This window comes from Alexandromys fortis, unplaced genomic scaffold (assembly GCF_014885135.2).
Source record: "Alexandromys fortis isolate MF-2015 unplaced genomic scaffold, M_Fortis_MF-2015_v1.1 scaffold_79, whole genome shotgun sequence".
Classification (NCBI taxonomy): domain Eukaryota; kingdom Metazoa; phylum Chordata; class Mammalia; order Rodentia; family Cricetidae; genus Alexandromys; species Alexandromys fortis.
The window spans coordinates 8,247,578-8,265,757 of NW_026067964.1; the positions used below are offsets into that span (position 1 = coordinate 8,247,578).

The 18,180-nt window shown below is 41.1% G+C and overlaps 1 protein-coding gene across 6 annotated transcripts in view; it reads right to left on the minus strand.

Annotated features, from left to right (window-relative positions):
* Window positions 1–4,738: 4,738 nt before the first annotated feature.
* Window positions 4,739–18,180, minus strand: part of Ssbp2 (single stranded DNA binding protein 2) — a 259,155-nt gene continuing 245,713 nt past the window's right edge. For all 6 annotated transcript variants that reach the window (XM_050153854.1, XM_050153853.1, XM_050153852.1 and 3 more), the window contains 2 exons: window positions 17,614–17,712; window positions 4,739–10,272 (listed from right to left, as the gene is read on the minus strand). In XM_050153854.1, coding sequence (XP_050009811.1) covers window positions 10,243–10,272; window positions 17,614–17,712 — 129 coding nt within the window. In that variant the 3' untranslated portion in view covers window positions 4,739–10,242. The remainder of the gene's footprint in view (window positions 10,273–17,613; window positions 17,713–18,180) is intronic.

The window sequence follows — 18,180 nt, forward strand, 5'->3', positions numbered from 1 at the left end:
ATAAAGGACATGTCAAGAGCCACATGAATCTATTCAAGTGAATAAATTACAATTGTGCATCATCTTTTCCATAATCCTACATCATACCTCACTTAGAAAACCACCCGCAGGGACTACAGAACACAAGACTGAGAAGAGATGAGAGAAAGGTCCTAGACAGAGAGAGGGAGGGAGAGGGGGAGAAAGGAAAGAGGGAGGGAGATTTGGACTCAAAATGTCTATTTCTATTGCATTAGAATTCAGTTAACTAAGACAATGCATTATTAGATAACTAATTTGTTCTCTGACTGTTGACAGAGATTTCTGTCTCACCCAGTCCCATAGCCATTTGTCCCAAAGAAATACACAGAGGTCTACTATATTAATTGTAAACTGGTTGGTCTATTAGCTCAGGCTTCTTATTAACTAATTCTTACACCTTAAATTGGCCCATTATTCTTGTTTATGTTAGCCATGTGGTTTGGTACCTTTATCAGTGAGGCGTTCTCTTCTTGCTTCCTCTGCATCTGTGTTTCGACTGTAGACTCAGCCTTTCCTTTCCCCAGAATTCTTCTATTCTTGTTGCCCCACCTATACTTCCTACCTGGCTATTATTAATACAAGACCATTGTTCCACAGCATCTGACCAGTAGATTCTTTTATATATAATATTCTCATTGTGAAAAGAATATGAATTTCCACCCTGCCCTCAAGTTCATTTAGCCTCTTTGGCTGAAATGTGGTTCGAGGAGTCCTTGTGAGAAATGCTACAGAAGTCTTGGCTGCAGGAAACGGAGTATTTGCTACTCAAGTTGGGGGGAGGGGAATAGAATTCTTTAAAGGACAATGGAGGAGCAAAGTCTGCAACCACACGGCTCTTCTCAGTTCTCTGCAGCAGCATCTCCATCTTCTAGTTCATTCTCCTGGATTGTAGAGGGCAAAGGAAACCTCATAGCCTCTGTCACTGCTCAGTGCTCTGCCTCAAAGGATCAAGAGGCTATTGACATTCAAACAGAAGACCAATTTCATAATTGTTTGCATTCCAAATCGCACAGTCTAGGCTTTTAAATTCAACCAATTCCTCTTAAAACAGCTCTCAAAGCAGGTTTTTCACATCTCCGATTTGCCTCATAATTAAGTTTGAAAAAGTTTAATATACTCTTTTAATAGAATCATGGAGAGTAAAAATCTGTGGCCAATAGTTAAATACTGTCTTGAACTTTAGGCACATTCTGAATATTGAAGTCAATTATCATCCTTTAAACAAATGCAGGGATGAAAATTCAATTTGTGAAATAAAGTAGTTAAGAGTTTGGGAGCTGAGATTCATAAATCTCAGCATACTTGTCTCCCCCTGTAGAGCAGAGCTGGCCCCTTTGAAAGTTGTCCAGAGACTGTTTCCTGAAAGGCTTTTCTTCTGGATACAGATTGGAAGTGTTTTAGTTGCTGCTGTTTTTATTTGAAAACAGTTTAAGTCATGAAGTTTGGGGCCATACTAAAGATCACCATGAAGAAACTAGTAGTATTAATTTTCTTTTTCCACAAGAAGGCATCTTCCAGGAAGGCTAGGCAGGCTAGACATCTTCCAGGGAGGCTAGGCAAGGCTATGTGTGTTTCATGTCTGAGCTGTGAGTCTATGTGGCAGTTTCATGACTAATTGTTCATCTTTGCAGATGACAATTTCCTACTCAGGAGCAAGGACATCTACTTTTGCAATTCAAGCAGAAAGATTTTTGACTTAATCGCTCGTCTGTGTAAAACTCTTATTCTGCTGGGTCAGTTCACTCTGTCCCAGTGCGGTCTGTATTCACAAGGAGCAAAGCGAACATCAAGTATGGGGCCCAGTGTCAGGAGCTCACGTCAATGGTAAACTGGGTAGGAGACAAAGCTGCCAAGTACAGCATAAAGAACTTTTATGTATTTTAAGAAAGTTGAACAAAAAGCATTTTAGAATATACATGTTTGTAATCTGATTTTGTTTTTTGAAGTGTCTTCTGCTAGAGCAAAACAGCAAAACTATCTGTGGTTACAGGAGAGGAGGTGTCATTCATTTTTGCAAAGGCAGTTGAGCAACTGTCTTACACAGATACACCGTGCACACCTCTCTTGAATGCACAACTGTAGGTATAAACACATTAATGAAACCTGAAAATGAAGTAATGGAAGAGCCAGCTCCTGTTTTCCCAGACCACGTCCCCTGCAGGCTGATATAAGAGGCTCAGTTTAAAACCCTCATGGTCACAGGCCTGGATGGTGAGCACTTTACAGTTTATACTGAGCTTCAGTTGGACCAAGCAATCCTGCAAGTAAATGCCCTTCAACGAGATGAGACATTTTAGTAGGAACCTGTGGAATGGCAATGTTATTCAAAGTATTTCTGAAAAATTTATCGAATTTTAAACTCCAGAGACCAGTATTGAGAACTTAGTTACAGTCTGATTTTGTGGAGATAATTATCTTAGAAACCCTGGCAGTGGATTTTGTACCTTTTGTACAAAACAAAACTACTTTTTATACAAAACACTGGTTTTGATTTGGTTATTTGGTTCAACAAATGTTTTATTAATAACTATTACACAGAACATTTAATTGTGCATTTCCATATTAATTTTGAGGCTTTTTGAAGAGCTGGATCTGAATTCCTAATGCTGCCATTTGCATTGAATACTTTTACATACAGTAAATATTTCTTTAAAGCATTATTTGAGTTATCTCTTTGTATAAACTTAAGTTCAGCTCTCTGGGAGTTTGTTGAATGAAGACTGGTGTGTAGGTAAGTACGCCAAGTAAAAATGAAGTAAATATTTAAGACCTGACTGGCAACTGCCTGTTTAATAGCAGGCTGAGTTCTTAAGATCAGCATCACTCCCAATGTTTGACACCTATGTTCTGTTAAGACAGCCTCGAGACCATTAGTATGTGGGCCATCCCTTTAGTTCTAAGTGAATAACGGCTAACAAAATGGTGAAAAGGGCAATGCAGATGATCATATAATGGATATGTTTGAGTTTTCAATTCATAAGCCATTTATGTGAAACTATATGTATGCACCTGTGTGACAATGATGATGGCTTCCTTTAAGCTGAGGCTAGTTATGTAACATATAGGGATACTTTTATTAAAAGCATGTGTGAGAGTAACCTTTTCATGTCCTACACATGAAGAGTTCCGTTCATAAGCAAACATTGTGGAAGAAATGCATGTTTGGGGTGAAAAACTCCAGACTTGTAGCTATAGTCAAGCAGATCCCAAAATAAATATACATAAAGCAAAGATTTGCAAACATTTTACGCATATTGTCTTCTGGTTAGTTTTTTTTATATAAAAGCTATAGAGCTATAGTATACACTCATCAAATTGTACTGGACATACAACTTCTAAAATTTACAAGTTATCCCTTTTTTTGCTGTAGAGTCTTTTCATCTGAAGCATACAGTGAACCATGGGAGCCCTTCCTGACTCAGATCTGTCTAGGGCCAGGTGTGCACACTTGCCTCCCTCCTTGTCTTCAGCATCTCATGGTGTGCTGTCCCACTCATCATGAGCAACTGATGCTCTGCCAGATGTGACCTATCTGCTCAACTACTACCCCGACCCTACATGATGCTTCTGCTGTTAACCATTTATAGACAACCAGGAATTGCTTAAATAAAGAATTCCAGATCAGTTCTTTGCTGACTTGTACCTATTTTAAGTCAAGGACCTGTCTGTTGCCTTCTGTCTACCCCTTCATCCTCTAGAAATCCAGAAACTACACAAAAACAAAGAAAAACTCACTCGAGAAGCCACATGAGGTGATCTTTTGATGAGGGAGTGTCTTCTATCTGTTGCTTTCATTGGTTAATTAATAAAGAAAACTGCTTAGCCTGATAGGGCAGAATTTAGATAGGCTGAGTAGACCAAACAGAATGCTGGGAAGAAGGGAAGTGAGGCAGACACCATGATTTTTCGACCCAAGATGGATGTAGGCTAGAATCTTTCCCGGTAAGCCACCACCTCATGGTGCTACAATCCTTGACTTATCGTCTGGTCATTGGGATTTATAATGCCGTCTATTTATTATGGACGAATGTGCCACATCACCAGACCAAACTATCCATTTGGCTTAAAGCTGTAGTAAATAATGTGGAACCAGTATTTAGCACATCGCTGAATGGCGGGGTTGAGTATTTCCACTTCTTTCCATGGGCGAATTCTTTTTTTCCTTCTCATTCATGTTTAGGGTAGTTAGGGACTCTACTTTAAAATCTTTTGGACAGATATTTATGGTGACCTGAAGTGATCACCTGTATAATTCATCATAAAGATGAAAGTGTTACATGAACTATCTGAACAAGTGCTTCAGTTTTCGAGATTGTGTGTAGTTTTACTAGAAACAAAGCACTAAGGCCTCGTTAACAGCTATTTTCTAATAGTATCATTTGGGGGCAAGGTTGTTACCTGACCACGGAGAACCAGCCACACAACCTTTTTTGAGATCCGCCTGCCTCTGCCTCCCGAGTGCTGGGATTAAAGGTGTGCGCCACCACCGCCCGGCTTCACACAACCTTTTCTTAAGTGCATATAAATCCTTTGCCTCTACAGATTCCTGAATTTTATTTAGGGTATGATGTCTAATTCACTTCTGTGCACAGCTATGCACATTACAGCTTGACTTTTTACTCAGGAACATTTGTGGTGTCTTCATATAAACAATCTCCTTTACTTTTCCAACAAGTATTGAAGTAAAGGACAAAAATAAAAGGGAAGAAACCATAAATCAAAAGCATTATTTTTATAATTAAATGTGACGACGTGTCAAATTAAGGGACATTTATGTACATCTTGATGGTGACTTTTTCCATTACATGAACAGCTCAAATACTTTTACAAAAAATTAAGTGATAAATTCACTTGAGAATAAATGTAACAATGTGTATGTGCACATACATGTATACACACGGGTGCTAAGTTTACAAATGTGTCAGTTATCTGGTGGCTATTACTGAATTAAGAATAGTAATTATTGAGTCACCCCAGATTTCAATTATATTTGTACATAAATTATACATTTATAAAAACCTTACAGATAATTCTACTATCCAGGAAGACATTGCAGGAACAATTTCACACATGTAGTAAGAAAGCATTTTAAATCTTCAAATCACAAACAAGTCAATAATCTGACAACTACCATGAATCAAGAATTCTATGTATGAAGACTTCTCTATCTTTATGTCTGTCACAGTAACATGTCCTTCAAATTATTTGTCCTAACACAGCTCATACATTAATTGTCTTAATGCAAGGAAAGTAAACATTTCTGAAGTCTTATCTGATAGAAACCACACGTTTTAATCCCTACTTTATGTCAAGAAAATCTCAAAAGGATTGCAAAAATTTATATTTCTGCTCAAATCATGTAAGATGGACAGATTATCTGAGTTGTTGTTTTCAAACAAATAAATGATGAATTACATTTTCCTGACAATTTTATGAACACATTAAATACTTAGTTTATAGCATATTGTGTAGTTTGAGAATCCTGTAAAGAATCCAAATCTTGCCCTCAGGCAATTCACTGAGGTCACTTGCCACAAAAGAGAAAGTGAAATGTATTAACTGGGAACAAATATTTATATAATTTTCAAGAAATATTAATACTTACCTTTGCCATAGTAACAGCCTATCTTTCTTCAGAAATGAAAGGCTAAGAATTTTAGAAGCCGATGACAAGGTTCCAATGACTGGAACAGTCCAAATGAGTCAAGACACTCGTCCTAAGAGCACCCAGCACAGCACAGGAAAACACCTGGCCCCAAACCAAATGCTCCAACACTTATATATAGTAGTATATCTCATTTTTAAAATGTCGACAGCAAAAATAGTCACATTTAAATTTACGTTCTATACAGAAATTCTTTTATTCAAGCAAACAATTTATGTAAGTTACCAAGGGAAACTCAACAGAGGAAATTTCCTCAGGAGATTCACTCAGTCGAATATCTTCATAATAGAGTCTAGAGAAATCATTAGAGACCTCGGGTTTGTTTTTATCAGTAGGGCATCCATGGTTCACGGGTAAAGTTAATGCTTTAGGTGATGTCAATTCAACTTCTCATAAACAGATGTGTATATCAGGAAACTATAATTAGGCATGATTTCTGACAAGATCAGTACCAAAGTCAATGTTGAGAAGCTAAATCTGGGCCTGACAGACCCCGCCCCCTGCTTATATATATAATGCTATATATAGTGCAGGGTTGTGTTCCTCTCTTTCCATCCCAAGTAACTTTTAGCAGGTATTTAATCACAAAAATGAAAACTAGTCAAAACAAAGAATAGCTTACTAGGTTATGATAGTGCTACAAAATAACATGAATCATAGTGGGAGTGAGGTTTTGTTGAGTAAAATTTATGCTGCCATCCTCAACACATGCACACGGGTACATACACAGGAAGTGTGCAAAACTGGAGAGATATTAATAATGCTTCAGCACTCTTGCTTCTCCAGTATTTCTCAAGGCATGTTTCTCAGACTGGGGGAGACATTACCAAGATTTAACACGGGAACCATTATTTTAAGCCAACAGAGGCTTGTGCTTCTCATATCAGAGAAATATAGTTCCCAAAGAAGGAAAAAAAAAAAACCAACCCCAAACTAACCCACAGTTAGTAAAATGTGACAGTGGTCTCCTTATACCAGTAGTCCCCTCACCATGTATGCATGGGCTGCTTGCTCAGCGAGTGTTTCAAGGAACAAGAACCACAGCACGTAAAAGATGAAACTGTGCCAAGAGAGCATTCAGATGTCAAGTAGATGTGATCTGTAATACTGCTTATGATAAACAGCAATAACTAAGCAATGACAATGGAAACAGTTTTCCTTGGGAAACTGAGCAGAGAGGAGAGAGGAGAGGCTGAGAGGGAAGACGCTCAAGCCTGTATCTCATCTCCATGGAGAAGCCAGGCAAGAAGCTAACCGGGTTTAGAGTAGGGTTTAGAGTAGGGAGGGCTGTGCAAAGTTCTGCCTGCTGAGGGGGCAATCCCAGAATATGAAGAAAAGGTATAGGCAGTTTAAAGGCTTACTCACTGTTTAACTGAACGGCCCGTTCAAATGCAAGGGGGTTCAGATACCTTACACTATCCTAAACAGAAATGGAAGAACTTTTCTCTACTTAACTTCTATTGGGACAGCTGTATCTGAGCACTCCCCATGGCTGAGGGGGAACAGAATTGGCTTGTTCATCTTTTGGCAATTGAAAAATCTTAACCTAGCTGTATAATTCCTGTTCACTAGTAGTTGAACCCATACTGGGCCATTTTCAAAGGAATGCTGACTCACCCATCAAATCTGTGGTATTATGAGACAAGTGTACCCCACATCAGATCTGTGGTATTATGAGACAAGTGTACCCCACATCAGATCTGTGGTACTACAAGGCAAGTGTACCCCACATCAGATCTGTGGTACTACGAGACAAGTGTACCCCACATCAGATCTGTGGTATTATGAGACAAGTGTACCCCATATCAGATCTGTGGTACAACAAGTCAAGTGTACCCAAAGCTTTTGCTTACACTGTAAGTAAGTCAGCTGGTTAAGAACCATCCACATCTTAGCATGATGTGTGCCTTCAACTTTAGCCAGTTAGGCAGGACAGAGCAGAGGAACAAGAATTAATGCTTATACCTACTATTTATTCTCACATTTTATGCGTGCATGTCATGTTCAGTGTAGGAAAACATTGCTGATTTCATTACTATGGGGTGAAATGTGGAAAAATAAAGCCCGGCAGGCAGCATGTTCATCAAGACAAATCAAACGTGCTGACAGTGGTGGAATGGATGAAAAAGGGCGAGACTTCTTACCAGAAAATAATAAAGGCTAAATAACTAAAATCTAAACAAAAATCAATATACCGATACTGTTCACCCTTCAGATTACAAAATTATTTGGCTATAAAGATTAAGCATTCTTATATTTTCCTGTTTGTGAATGTAGTTTTGCCTTTAAAATATTTTTTAAGGTTATTCAGGAATTTATAAACTGGAAATATGTATTTTTAATTTGGGTTCAAAGAAAGAAATGATAAGTTGATTGCTACATGTTGAAAACAAACACACAAAACAAAGAACAAACCCATCCTACCCTGCCCCCTTCTGACCAAACAGGTTAAGTGAGACACATGATGTCACTGATATCATTTATATCCCCGAACTATTCTCAAGTAAGGGCAAGCAAACTTAGCTTCAGTGGTTTCTGTTTGTTTGATTTTTGTAATAAGAACAATGCTTTCTTTCTCAGAAGGCACAGGAAATGAAGGGTCAGTGACGAGAGAGAGCAGACAACAAATGCATTGGAACTCTGGCGTGAGAAAGCTGAGGTTACTGGAGACTCGATGCATGTACAATTGTCACAGTTAGTGAAAGCTGCCACTATTCCTGGTGAATCAGGTGACTGCACAGAGTCATCTTCAGGTTGGCTCGGCTGTTTGTGACCGGTCTCTGGAGCCTGCTGTATGTGGTGGCTCTGGGGTGCTGCCGTGGGCTATGTGGTGCTATGGTAATGACTCGCTGCCATCTGATCTGCAGTGTAAATTCATCTGCTTTATCTTCTACGCGTCTCCCAATATCCCTGGCTTGTGCAGCCAACATTTCTAAGTTTCAGAAAGACTGAATCCATCACCTGGAACCGAGAGCTGGCAAATACAGTGTCATTTCACTCATGCAACAACCCCAGGGGGAAGGAGGAGCCGTCTCCTGTCAGACTGGACAGGGGGACAGGGCCTTCTCCCAGCAGGGGCGTGGTCGGCGATCATGAGCGACAGAAAGGGTCTTTCAGAGTATCCGATAAACTCTCCATACTCTTCCTATTAGGATTTTGGTGTATGGCTACAGGATTAACCCTAACCCCAAAGATGTGGACAGTGCCATGTAGCAAGTCACTTTTGTAACGGAGATAACCAAGAACTCTTTCTTTTTCCTTTCCAAACTGTCAGACGCACGGTGGAGATCCAGCCACCTGCAGCCAACAGAAGTTATACACATAATCTGCCTCCTACTGCAAGCCCTCTGAGCCCAGACCAGAGCAGACAGGCGTCTACTCGCAGCCAGAGAGCAGGGAGGCCAGCGGGGCAGGGGCCAGTCTGCTCCAACAAACTACTTAGGCCTCTTCTAAGGCTTCTTTTCTCTCTGGTGCTGAAAGCCTCAATCATGTTAGTGTGTCTGCGTGTGTCTGTCTGCTTTCAAGTCTCTGTGGAAATGTCCACAGGTAATCCAAATAAAAATACAATACTCTCTCACAATGTGTATTATTAAAAAAAATTTACCCTCCAGATCCCTGGGTGAAAAGTGACAAATTCAAACAAGTGGCTTTGCTACCGGTTTTGGGTTTTGTCATGTTAAGAGAGAAAATGTGCTAAGAATCCGAGAACCCATGTCACTTTATTGCTACGGTCTAGGTCATTTGAGTTAGCTCATGGCTTCTGCATAGTCTAAGACAAACGAACCAAGAAGGAACGTAACGTAAAGCAGTTACTGCAGGAACACACTGTGTGAGCCCAGCTGACCCTGTCTGTGTTGGAGTGTTTTCCTTACACACAGGCACTAAACTACTCTGCACAGACACTAACCGAGCTATGTCTGCTGGGCATCAGGATGAAGACACGCTTTTCTCCACTTAATGCGGTCTGGGGCTCACAGGTAACTTGCATCAGACACAAGGGAATGAAAGCTCTCAAATAAGCGATTTTATTCCTATCCATGATTGCAGACATTTACAAAACCATAACATCTGAGTTCACCTTAAAAAATAACTTATATAAAGCAGTGATATACACAGCACAAAATAGTTCAGGGAGGGGCAGGAGCAACCTTTAATAATTAAAATGTAAACGTGAAAAAAAAGGATGGAATAAAAGTCCCTACTCACTTCTACTTAAGATGTCATGTGATAATATCTTACAATGTCCCGTGGGTTGATGCACGTATGCGTGTATGCGCATGGAGCTCTGCATACACGGCGCATTCTTCCCCACACATATACATACACAGATGGTTATTCGCAGTTCAGTTTAGGGCGACTCTAATGTGCCACTCCGCACAGTTGTATGAATCACATTGGGACCCGCTTTCTTCACAAAAGAGGGGAGAGAGCAGGAGCTAGAAGGTTGGTTTGGTTGACTGAGATTCCTTAACTGTACATTGATGAGCAGTTTCTTCCGTGGTAGTTCTGTGAAGGGCTGACTCACGATGGTCTTCATGAGGAGACGTGGTAATGGATCACACACTCATGGTCATGCTGGGGGAGTACTACAAGGACAGAAGGATAAATGACAAGTTTTAGTTTCTATGGACGTTTACGCATGCATTTGTAACCTTGTGAAAATAAGGAACTATAACAATAGGTGTTTATATGGCTTTTCTTAATTGTGAAATTTTAAACTATGTCCTCTACCAAGTCAGATTCTTTCCCAGGACCTAGGTAATCATCCAGTCCCTCAGACACTCCTTCTGGGCAGATGAGGGTTCTGCAGACACTTGTAACAATCTGGGCAACTGGAATCCAAGGATGGACCACACTGAAGAGAGTCTGAGGACCAACCTTTGCTATACACAGCCAAGTGAGTGGGGTGGGGACTTCTCTACACTCTTAATCTGCTCTTCTGACCCTGCTATCAGCTTTTCTGAAGGTACGAAGGAGTGTGGAGAGGATTGAACACATAATCCTTAAATTATAGACTTGATTAGACATACAGGGAGTGCTCAGTACATGAACAGTCTAGGAAACAAAGTAACTGTCAGCTCTGCAGAGTCTCATGGGAACACGAGATGCTCCAGGTGCATTAGCACAGAGCCCTCACCCAGCATCAGTCCACTGCAGGAAATAGCAGGGACCCCAGATGCTCCAGTGTGCATTAGCACAGAGCCCTCGCCCAGCATCAGTCCACTGCAGGAAACAGGGACTCAACTTTACAGTATGGTGAGGCTGACAAGTGACCTAGGGTGAGGTTTTTGGAAATTTCAAACATTACGTGATTTCCGTTTACTTAAATGTGAATCAGCACACGCAGCTGGAGGCTGTCATCATGAGTGCACAGCTCTGGAGCTTCTGAATAGGACAAGCACCTTTCTCAAATGGTAGCGGTCTACATAGGAAAGTTGCTTCTAAAATAAGAATATTTTAATGTTTGATGGGAAAACTGCAAAAACCACTTCAAAGGGGGGATTTCTATCATTGTTCTACTAATGATGGTGTCTCAGGATGAGAGATAAGTAAAGTCCAAAGTTCGGTTCTACACTGCTGAGCCCAATAAGGAACTGACAGAGGGGCACCAAGTTTTACAAAGTTGGCAGAACGGGGAAAAGTGGAGGGAATGCAGGCAAGCTGGGATGGACTGCAGCATGGGCTGAGGTTCAGATGAGCTCGAGGGATAAGAGGTCCCCAGGTAAGCATACGTGTGACAGGAGCTGGATTCTCTGAACCACAAGCCGTTAGGATGCAAACCCCAAATGCATTGCTCTGAGTAAATGTAGAGAATGAGGTAGAGGAGGAGGCTGGGAAAACAGTGGCCGGACCACAAGGCAGGGAGGGGGCACTGTCAATTCTTTAAACATTGCTCACACAAGTAGAATCTATTTGTCGCTGAATAGCCTTGAGTTCCATATTGTTACATGGACGGTAAGTTAGTAAAGTAGTTTAACTGACTCCTATGGTAGATAATAGGGAACATTGGATAATAAAAAGGAAGGAAAAAGGAAATGATTGAATTGTATTATAATCTCAAAGAATAAAAAAATTAAAAATGCATTCTAACTCAGAAAGAGGAAAAAGGCAAGATGAAAAAGTCAGGCTAAAACCAAATCAACACCCGTTTGCCATCATCCTCAAGGAATGCTTGGAGCCACCCTGTGCTGAAATGAAAATACATCCAGTTCCATGGCGATGTGACATAAAAGTCCCATGGCACCAGTAACTGCAGCATGCTGCAATTTATTACCCTCTGCCTGTGACTAAACATAAAAACTATAGCACACACTTATATCCAGAGAGTAGGACAAGCAATAAGAAAAGAGAAAGGTGCATCTCTACAGCAAAATGGGCAAAGAAATTTAACTCATGCTTTCCATGGTCCTTGTAGCACCGTAAGAACTGGGAATGCCTTTAGGTGATGATGGAACATTCTACTCTGTCCTAGCTGGTACAAGTTCCATATATCTGTACATATACATATACATGTACATATACATATACCTGTGGCTTCTAAGTTCTTGAAATGTAGCTATTGAAAATTCAGAAATGAAAACTTCCACGTTTAACTTTAATCAAATATTTAAATTGCATGGCCAGATCACCAGCATTTTTCAAAATAAGGGCTTTGCTGAGAGTTGCTGTATCTGTGATCTAAAGTAGCAGGTAGGTGACCTTGAAGCCAGGATGGCTTCCTGCAGACCTCACAGAAAACTCTTCAGAGAATCTCTGGGACTCCAGAGACCCTCCCATCCAATGTGCAGTCCAGGCAATCTCGGTTAGCTCATTCATATATAACATTAGGGAAGATTATAAGATGCTTCTCATTCTAATGTACATTGCCCTGATGTACACGTGTGCGCACTCTGCTGTCAAGTGTTGGATCCGCTGCTATTGTCCCTCAACACTAGTAGTTGTTACAATGTGGCGGACCAAACGTTTTGAGAAAAATCTTACAGAACAGTAAAATGTTGGTATATCAGGAAGTCAGAAGAAGTTGCTTAGGCCGTAACAGAAACTGAGGGGAAAAAATTAGATGTAAGATGCTGAGGGTCAGGGCCAATCAGAAAGGAACATTAGTTCCTAGAAATAACACTCAGAGTTTACAAGAATCTAATACAGTGTAATTTCTGAGCAGTACACACAACTGCAGAACAATGTGGGATTGTCTCTGCTGCAGAACAACTGGTGTCTGGGTGTTCCTCGGCCATGTGTCACACGCTCCCGGAAGGCTGTAGACGGTCCGTTTCTATTACTAAACTATTTCAAGAAAATGAAACTAAAGGGAATTATAAAATTTTAGGAAAGCTCCCAGAATGCAAGCAAAAGGAGTGTTTCCAGGGCCGCCTTCTTTGGAGTACTGAAGAGGGGCCCTACATTTTCCCAGAAAGGAAGAGCGAGCGCTAAATGGACGGCCGTGCTGAGAGACCCGCGCTCTCCCTGGTGTCTGGTGCTGACTCACATCAGCGTTTCTGCTGCGCTGTTCTCGGTACACAACGAGATACTGTGATGTCTGAGTCACAGTGCTGTGATATCAGGTCGTACTGTCTGGGATGACTAAGCTAGTTTGTTCCCCTCAGACAATACAATGACCCCTTAGCTACTGAGAGCACTCTTGCTTGGCTTAGGGGAAAAAGTAAACTGAAAGCTATTATTTTAAACATACGTCTACCTCGCCTGCTTGTGTATCTTGAGACAGCATGTCCTAGTATGAACTGCAGTTGCTTCCTTCTTACCACCTGACTAATATTCCACTGAATCTATTAGATACAATCATAAATCTGAAGTGCATTTTAGATCACACCACGTTCTAAGTCTTGGTTTCTATAAACATCTTGTTTTCTTAGTGAGAAACAGGGAATAGTTTTGATCCTCTGAATATAATGTTAAATAACTCAATGTTTGTGTCACTACCTAAGCAATTTGGGCTTAGATTTCCCCACAACAGCGAAGCAGATGATGGAGAGGAAGGGCGGAGGTCTGCCCAACAGCCTGTCATTGTTCAATACTGTCGTTCTAGTAACACAAAGACTCATCTGGTTATAGACGAACATCATGTGTAAACGTTTTTCTCCAAATTAATGCAACAAATTAATTCAATTGCATTCATTCTTCTTTTGGGCCACGTTTGTGTCTACACCATCGAAACCAAACATTACAGCATGTGAACACTAGGGGGCAGCTCTGCTTTGCTCATTCTGCTCCACCAAGCATGTTTGTAGTGGACTTAGGCGTTTCTTGTCTTGATCGAATTAAATGCAGTAGCATGAGGGAGAGAGTGGCAAGCACACTAGCACCAAGCAGTTGCTGTCTCTCTGGCCTCTGTGCTGTGACCTCTAGGGAAAAGTGACAAGTCCTCAAAGGGCAGACTGTTCAAATACATGTGCTTTTCAGAGTTACGCGCAGGAAAACCTAGACTTTGAACACTTGTTTACTGGGATCTGTGAACTCACTAAATGGTTCTCCTGAGTTCAGGGCAGTCAGGCGTGGTCAAGGGTCGGCTGAGGAAACCCCGCTCCAGCGACTCTCACCTAAGTGCTCATCCACCCAGAAGGGCTCGCTGTCCTGCTGGACACAGTCCGGCTGGGATTTAAGGGTGAGCAGGTGATTACCATGCCTGCTCCCCTCCAAGGGCTTTCTGACTCTGTGCTCCCTTTCCAAGGGACAAGCACAGCAGCATTGACAAACATGGGAGGGAGATGCCCTGCGTTAATGTCACGTGTGACTTTTTTAAAACCTTTACTTTAAAAACTTAATTAAACAATCCCTTTAACCTTTGAAAAACCCAATTTATATCAACTCCAGCATTTATATAAAACTATTTTAATTTAAAAAGTGATGCAACAATTACTTATATTTATGGAGTATCATGTTGTGATATTCTGATAATATCTTATAGACTGTTCAAATGATGCTAAACAACGTCCTTAAATAAGGTGACTCTCTGAAGTGAAGTCCGCAGAGAAGCAGTAAAGCCTTTCTCCTGGCCCTTGAGGGATATATTATACATTATCACTCTCGCTGGACTCTGCAGCTCATTCCTTCCCTTTAACTGCAACTTAGCTTGGCCTTTCCTGATCCACTGGGCTCTGACTGCCTGTAACCCAGACTCACAAACTACGGCTTACGGCCAAATGTGTGTGGGGAGACTGAGCAACAGTAAAAATCTCTGAACATACAGTAACCGAAAAATGAATGCAAAACCGAACATGCAGTGAGTGTCAAGCGCCTCCTGGCAGTGTTCAGGCACGGTGCACTGCGAGCCTCTCTGAAGGCTTGCTTTTGGACAGTCATGTGCGATTTTCAGAGCATGTGCCCTCACCCTAGCCAGTGAGGGCACATGCTAGCTCCGTGCAGAGCGGGGCTGCTCTATGCTGGACTGGTTTTGCCATACATACAAAGTCTTCTGCTTTGATAGACTTAATAATTTAATTATGGAGAACAAAACCTTTTTATATTTCCTCCAGTTATTCACTAGCATGTAAGTATCTTAAGACAGTCATCACCATGGCAGAATGCCTAATTTTAAAAACTGCTGTTTGAGTTAGTGACCTCAAGTTGCTAAAAGGTAAAAGACTTTTGCTTAATTTTGACAGACTTTCAACAATTTATGAAATGATCCTAAACATCCTTCTGCTACCTTATGCCATATATTTATGTGAAGTACATTCTTAGCATTGATAAGTATAGGATAAAAATATCAATCATCTCCGAAAAATATGATGTTCTATGTCCTATAGTAACAAACATTCAGCCAAAGCTTCTTTATGTAAAAACACATAAGGCAGCACTGAGGAGGTAAAGCCAGGCAGATCTCTGTGAGTTCGAGGCCAGCCTGGTCTACATGAAAGATTCCAGGGCAGCCAGAATTACATTGAGGGGCTTTGTTTCAGTCAAGCAAGAAGAAAGCAAAGAAAGAAAGAATATCCATTTCAACAGATCTTGTGTTTAATAAACTGTAAAAAAAATATGTGCACCAAAGAACTGTTTTAAAATGCATTTATGATTTATTATCAGCAGGTGCTTGATCCGTAAGTAAGTCTGTTTTATACCTACATGCCTAGGGTTGCACAAATATTATGGGTTTCAAGTGGGACATTTAAGAGGACATCATAACCACTTCTGAGGCAGGCTTTTCCTAGGTCAACAGTTGTGTAGATTCCGTGTATGAGTGAGGCCACACGGTGCCTCTTCTGTGCCTCTCTCCTGTGACACTGTCCCAGGAGTTTGATCAAAGTTGTTAAAATAACAACTGTGTATTCTTGAATGGAGTGGTATTCAACTACACGTATGCTCTATTTCTAATCATTCACAGTAGGCTTCATCCCTTCACTGCCAATAGTGTATTATAGCATGTAGGAATGTTAGTCTGACATGTAAACATCTGTTAGTGGAATTGTACTCTTAAGCACAGGTATGTTATACTCCTCACTTAGAAACTTCATTTCTTACTCTAAAACTTTGCATACAGCACAATAAATGATCTGAACTGACTTACCATACACCTCATTAAATTATGCTACTTCTGGAAGAACTTAAAAAATAAATGTCTCCTATTAGATAAAGTGAGCACTGAAAGTGATTGATTTGTCCATATTCCTGAAGTAAATCAGTGACCACGGCTCTAGAAACGAATTCCTGTAATCTCCTAAGTGACTAAAACCACGTGGTGTCCCCTGCTTTCCCGAGCTCGCTCACTGACAGCTAAGCCTTCTCTTACAGTTTTATCTACCCTCTTTGTCCTCACCAGTCACAGAAATAAAGCAAACCAGCAGAAAGCAAATCTTTTATAGTCTAAGCTCAGGGGCACCCTTGTTTCTAGTGGCGGCTAGTGGTCGAGAGCATGGAGCCAAAGAATCCACAGACCGACCACCCCGGGGCTCCATGTGGGGTGCCCATCACTCTGCACTAACAAATACAGATGTCAGCCACGGCCAACAGGTGGTGGTGGCTCTGGCAAAGGCGGAGTCTGGAAGTATGGTAGAAGAACTGCCTCTGCCGTCCAGAGTCTGCCAGGCTCACTTGTGGGGGCATGGGTCATATACTGATAAAGCCCACCCAGGCCCTGCAACAGTTTCCTCTATGATCTGGCAGAGAGCAACCCTTCCCATCACTAACTGGGTCTTTTATCCCTAAACCGCCAGCCTGACTCCCAGAAATCCTGAGTTCAGTGGGTTTTGAGGGGACTCTGAGAAACTAAAAAAAATCCTTGAGTGTTTGTAGAGTTAATTAACAGTTAAGAATCACTGCATTACATAGTAACTCTTTGAGAAAGGCACTCCTTGTCTCTTAGGCTTCCCAGTGTCTAGCATACTGCCTTGGTACACAGAAGTGCTTAGGAACTGCTCGCTAAATAAATAAATGAACTTTACAGCTTCACTTTTTGTCCTGTCCACATATATATTTGAAGAAAACCTTCCTGTCCACATGTATGAAGATGACCTATAGCTCTATAACAGCACTTTAAAATGCCATGGGCTACAAGCTCAGGCTGACAGACCACCAATGTGACCTTCACTGCAGCAAACCCTAGTGTGTGAGGCCAAAATACATGTAGACTATTGTCACAGACTTACTATGCCAAAATCAAGAACAGATCCATTTTGCACCTACTCATTTTGCTAGGAGGTAGGTCACACCAAATAGGCAAGCTGATTTCATTATATTTGTAACATGGATGTTCTCTACAGGAAAATTAGTGTTATGGTTTTGGTAACTGCATATAAATAAACAGGTCTCTTAGAACTCTTTTCATAAAACTGCACTTGAAGAAGCTTCTGCCTTCTAGAAGATCAGCATATCGAACACTTTGTAAACATCAGTAATAACAGATGTAGGCATTTACACTGATAGGGGCGCTTAAGACTTTCAGTGCATAATAACACAGTCAAAGAAATACTTACACTCTCACTCTGAAAAGGATTTAAGAAATTTCCCCCCATTTCACCGTCATCCCTTGGGGTGCCCGGCTGGTTACTCAGGCTCATATTATTGGGAGAATTCTGTAAACGAGATTCAGAAAAGAAGTCATTGTTGAAGATGCTCATTCCCTCCCGCACTGCAATGTCTCAAACACTGAGCGCACAGCGGCTGGCAGTCCTGTGACTCGCCCCGTCCTCGCCCTCTGCCCCAGACAAGTGGCAATGCATTCACAAATGAGAACAAGCGCACCCCAGTAATCTACGATAACTATTTTCTTACTCCAGAATCAATGTTTATTCAATTCCTCATCCTCGGTGTATAGTGTTTCTAGAATGCTATAGTTAAAAACAACCAACCAACCAAACAACCAAACAAATCCCCAGCTTTCCCAGCAGGAGGATGATGAAGACAGCCTACCCGTGGATAAGGCGTGATACAGGCTAACTCCCTTACGAATTTTACTAATCAAACGTTCAAAGATCACTGCTTTAACAGACATCTTCTTTAACTCTGTGTGCAAGTTAGAGATAATACTATTTCAATTATTT